Source organism: Nanorana parkeri, unplaced genomic scaffold (assembly GCF_000935625.1).
Source record: "Nanorana parkeri isolate BGI_ZX_2015 unplaced genomic scaffold, ASM93562v1 scaffold328, whole genome shotgun sequence".
NCBI lineage: Eukaryota > Metazoa > Chordata > Amphibia > Anura > Dicroglossidae > Nanorana > Nanorana parkeri.
In genome coordinates, this window is record NW_017306596.1 from 221,360 (window position 1) to 224,857 (window position 3,498).

Consider the following 3,498-nt stretch of genomic DNA (forward strand, 5'->3'; position numbering starts at 1 on the left):
TAGATATATATATATATATATATCATTATTTATTCAAACACAGAAAATAAAATGGAAAGGAAATAAAATAGAAATGGTTTTCTTTTATAGCCCGTTCTTAACTTGGAGAGATGTACAGCATATCATTGTGAGGACCTCCCGTCCAAGGCACTTAAATGCTCCAGACTGGAAGACAAATTCAGCGGGTCACAAGGGTAAGCCTATGATTATTTTGACCAATGATTTCTACAATGGACTGTTAAGCTACATTTTAACTACACGTATTATTACTGGTAAATTAAATCTGTAGTTAGAATGAAAAGCAAAACCAACCCTACCTTAAGTTATTATGAGAAATTCACCCCCATAGTAAACAAAAATACCAGTTGTCTCATTTTCTACTTCTGTTGTAGAAAATAAATCCTAGGCACATTTTAAACCATTATGAACTTGAACACAACATTACATCTAACTTCTGTGGAAATTCTTAACAGGGCACCAGTGACTGATTCAGTACTGCACAGTTGGTAACAGTATTGCAGTTGTATCCATTTCCTTTTGAATCTCTGAAATTTCACAAAGACAATTTCTCTTGACACTTCACAACCTTGTTTTTGCTCCTTAAAGCTCTCTTCTATTTTTTTTAAGAAGTGATAGAGATACCGGGCAATGTAAATAGAGGATCTAGCCAGAGATGGAGAAAAGGATGTTAAGATTCTTTGGTGATTGGTTTAAAGATTCCAGTAGCTAAGGCAGGGGTCTCAAAATACCGAACTAGTACCATGTGGCCTGCAGCCAGATGAGAAGTCAGGCACATGGTCACGCACCACGCACCTGACTTGCAGGAGCTGCTTCTGTCAGCTCCAGCACTCACTAGCTCTGTGCAGCCGGAGCTCTGGCCGAAAGGATGGATTAGTCAGGTCTACACCAGACCTTACTAATCAACCACTGGATCACCAGGGAATTATGTGCTTCCTCGCCTCCTCCCTGCAAAGATGTAAGCAGGTGAGGGGGCTTGCAGAAGTGTATTAATATGTGTGCGGGGGGCTTTGAAAGGGGAGAGTGTATTATTATGTGTGCGGGGGATTGGAATGGGGATGTATTATTATGTGTGCGGGGGATTGGAATGGGGATGTATTATTATGTGTGCGGGGGATTGGAATGGGGATGTATTATTATGTGTGCGGGGGATTGGAATGGGGATGTATTATTATGTGTGCGGGGGATTGGAATGGGGATGTATTATTATGTGTGCGGGGGATTGGAATGGGGATGTATTATTATGTGTGCGGGGGATTGGAATGGGGATGTATTATTATGTGTGCGGGGGATTGGAATGGGGATGTATTATTATGTGTGCGGGGGATGGGAATGGGGGGGTGTATTATTATGTAGGGAGTGTATTAATATGTGTGCAGGGGGGGTTGGAACTGGGGGAAGTATAACGCACGTTGTACAGATTGCAGTGGTCAGGACAATGTAACGTCCAGCACAGAGTACCGAGTACACTAGCCAAGAGTATGTAATGTACTGCTGGTTACATTGGTGGTTCGTGGGAGGTAAATACCCCTTTGTTTTGGAGGTCAGTGGGAGGAAGAATTATGAATACATTGGTGGGAGAAGGAATAACCTCTTTATATATGTGTCAGTAAAAAGGAAGATTGTCTCATACAACTAATTTGGAGGGGAGATTGCCCATTACATTTGTGTCAATGGAAAGAAGGTCCTCTTACATCAGAGTCAATTGGATAGACTGTTCCTTACATTGGTGTCATTAAAGTAATAATGAGAAAGCATCATGTAAGGCATAATGGGGCTACTATTTTAAAAAGCCAAATATAATGGTGGTTCCAGGAGCTTATCCTTCTGAAAATACCAGGAATATTTAAATCTGTAAGTTTAAATGTACTCTGTCATATTTTTCTCTAACAATGGAGATTGGCAGACAATGATGAGGATAATGACATTGGTCTTTTTAATTTTGGGTTAAATTAGTCAGGTTGGTGCAGTATGAATTTGGCATTTATCATTATGTATTCACAGTAATATTGTAATCTTTTAGCCATCGGTACCATTTTGTATGCACAAAATGTAATAAGTATACTGTATTTGTTTCAAAAAAGGTGCACACTTTTGAATACTGCATGGAGCAATTTACTACATAAATCTTGGTCCAGAATCAAACACTGCAGTTTTTCTGAATGGTCACTTGTGAGTTACTTTGCAATATTTGCTCCATTTGAGTAAAGCATAGTATTTATTTATTACAGGTATTTATATAGCGCCGACAATTTACGCAGCACTTTACATAGTTGCACATTCACATCAGTCCCTGCCCTCAAGGAGCTTACAATCTAAGGTTTACAAGCTGTTGCAATTATGCCTCTATAAATATCAGTTTCCATATCTAAACATTCCTGGAAAGTTCAGTACTTTCTCTTCGGTGACAAATCACACTTTATTTGGTAAGGGCTACATATTTTTTAAAATATGACAAGTGCACACACCTTGTAAATCAGATCCATATGCTCTTCCTTAGCATTGTCAGAATAAATTTTATAGTCTGAAGTCCTGTGCGTCCATATTTCTTCTCTCCACATTTATACCCTGATTATTCCTCTTTTATGTGTTTAAAGGGTTTTGTACATCGATATCTTGAGGGGATAAAACCGTGTCAAAGGAGATACTCTATTTATGTTGCAATCATACAAAAAATAAAAGTACTGGAGGTTAAGGAATCAGGTGTTTGGTATGCTTTATTTAGGCAAATTCAATTAGAATAAACCGCATCTTTATCAACAGAATTATATATTCTACATGTGAAAATGGGCACATTTCTATTTATTATTGTGAAAAAAACACTGTGCTATTTTAAAGGAAACCTATACTGGCAGAAATATGCTAGTTATCATTGCTGGAAATATTAGTTGTCTGGTTGTGTAAAGCTTCAGTACTTTTAGTCAGGGGCAATTCTAGGATTGTGAATGACCTTTAATTTAAATGCTTTTATTTTTTAATTATCCTACTTCTGTGGATCCTACTACCTTCCAGCTCCCCCGCAGCTGGCATGGCTCATGCTGACAGATCTTGAGTAGGAATGGTGCGCCGGTTCGATTTGAACACGAGTTCATATCGAACATTGGCTGTTCGAGCGTTTGACTGCGCAACGTGCCATACTACAAAGAGCCCTCTAATTAGTTATAGGTCAGGTGCAAAACTTTGCCCAATCAGTGCTCAGCACTCATTTGGAGCCATGATTGGGCAAGGTCATGATGACTCTGCCCAATCATGTCTCGCCTATCAGATGCCGACAAACTACACAATTGGGTGGAGCTAGCTGTCACCGCTAGCTCCGTCCAATTTTTTTATGTTTTGCCAACATCTGTCAAAATGTCATTATGTGGCGGGAGTCGGCGGGGAGCGGCCGGGACAGCGGCCGGCATTTTAAAAAAAATTATTATTTCTATTTATTTTTTATTATTTTATGTTTTATTTTGTCGTCATCGTGGACAATGCTGG

General features: G+C 39.2%; 1 protein-coding gene across 1 annotated transcript in view; it reads left to right on the plus strand.

Annotated features, from left to right (window-relative positions):
- The window catches only part of PCSK5 (proprotein convertase subtilisin/kexin type 5), a 251,276-nt gene that overhangs the window by 174,646 nt on the left and 73,132 nt on the right, over positions 1-3,498 (plus strand). Inside the window, exon 10 of the mRNA XM_018558244.1 lies at positions 91-194. Coding sequence (XP_018413746.1) covers positions 91-194 — 104 coding nt within the window. The remainder of the gene's footprint in view (positions 1-90; positions 195-3,498) is intronic.